At 51.8% G+C, this 1,538-nt stretch overlaps 1 protein-coding gene across 1 annotated transcript; it reads left to right on the top strand.

Moving 5' to 3' along the window:
- The first annotated feature begins 556 nt into the window (after positions 1-556).
- LOC106806963 (neuropeptide FF receptor 2-like) lies at positions 557-988 on the top strand. The gene has a single exon (XM_014809154.1). It carries the CDS (start codon positions 557-559, stop codon positions 986-988), a length of 432 nt encoding a protein of 143 aa, XP_014664640.1.
- Positions 989-1,538: the final 550 nt, after the last annotated feature.

Below are 1,538 nucleotides of genomic sequence, written 5' to 3'. Positions count from 1 at the left end.
CTATTGTACGTTTAAAATTTATTTTTCCCTAATGTTAGAAATGTCAGGAGACGATGTGAGTGTATAAGGAAGAGGGGTGACGAGTGGGAGCGAGAGGAGAAGAGAGGGAGAGAGGAGGAGAGATGAACATAAGTGTTTACAGAAATGCGTGCATATACACGCATACGAAGCACTCACGCAGGCGCTCACACGTATGCACGCACGCACCTATGCGAACGCACGCATGCACGCGAACACACGTATGCACGCACGCACCTGTGCGAATGCACGCATGCACGCGCACACATGTATGCACGCACCTACATATGCGCACACACGCATGCACGCGCACACATGCATGCACGCACCTACCTATGCGCACACACGCACGCACCTATGCGTACGCATGCATGTACGTATGCGTACGCATACGCGCACGCACGAAATGTCTCTGCCGAAATGAAACGTCGTAACTCAATTGGCACGTAACAAAAAAAACAACGCGTCGACAATCGCAGACGACGTTTCACACCTTATTACAGAGACTCGAGAGCCGAGCAGCGATTAATGAGCCACGATGACCGCCGCCGGCGACGACGACAGCGCCAGCGGCCCTATCGCCAACATCACCGCCATCGCCAACGTCAGCGTCATCGTCGTCGACAACGTCAGTTATGTCGACTTCACGCAGATCGAGCCGGTGCACATGACCTTCGTTCTTCTCTACTTGTTTGTGATGTTTCTCGCACTAGCCGGTAACACGATGGTCGTTTTCACCGTTTGTTGTAACAAGAAGATGCACACGGTCGTTAACTACTACATCGTTAACCTTGCCATTAGCGATCTCATGGTCGCCGGCTTCGTGCTGCCGCTAAAACTCCTGGAGCTGGGCGCGTCGCCAGGCTGGAGCGTCCTTAACAACGGCCTGTGCACCTTCCTGCTCTACTCTCAGCCGATCTTCGTCTTCGCTAGCGTACTGACGCTGATGGCGACGTGCATCGAAAGGTAAGACGACGTAAAGCTCGGCGCACACGTGAGTAATTTTACTCAAGTAAAATTATGCATGCGCCAAAATACTCACGTGTGCGCCGGATTTTCGTTGAGTTTTCTGACGCATGCATCAAGAAACTCAATATCAAACATGTTTGATAATTTTTGACTCATGCGTCAAAATAGTCAACGTGTGCGCGCTAGCTGCGTAAATTTACTCAACACTGGTCCTCACAGCGCATGCGTCTAAATTATTGTGCGCCCAGTATTGGCTGCGCACAGTCACGTGATCTCCATTACCACTTATGCCTTGAGTAATTTTACTCACGTGTGCGCCGGGCTTAAGACACGTCGGCAGTCATTCCGCCGGTCGCCGACGTAGTTCAAAAGCGATTTGTATTATGGATGACGATGTCGGTCGCCGGTAATGACCGGTGGACGCGAGCCCCGGCTTACGAACACCTGCTAATTCCGACCCTCCGGCAGGTATTGTAGACAGACGATGTGTGTGAGACGTCATTATAGGCGGTTGATGTTGGCGGGTGATATGGAGAGGCGGAGATGAAGGA

Source organism: Priapulus caudatus, unplaced genomic scaffold (genome assembly GCF_000485595.1).
Source record: "Priapulus caudatus unplaced genomic scaffold, Priapulus_caudatus-5.0.1 Scaffold10, whole genome shotgun sequence".
Classification (NCBI taxonomy): Eukaryota; Metazoa; Priapulida; class Priapulimorpha; order Priapulimorphida; family Priapulidae; genus Priapulus; species Priapulus caudatus.
Note: the sequence above shows the minus strand (reverse complement) of the source record. Positions and strands in the feature narration are given on the sequence as shown.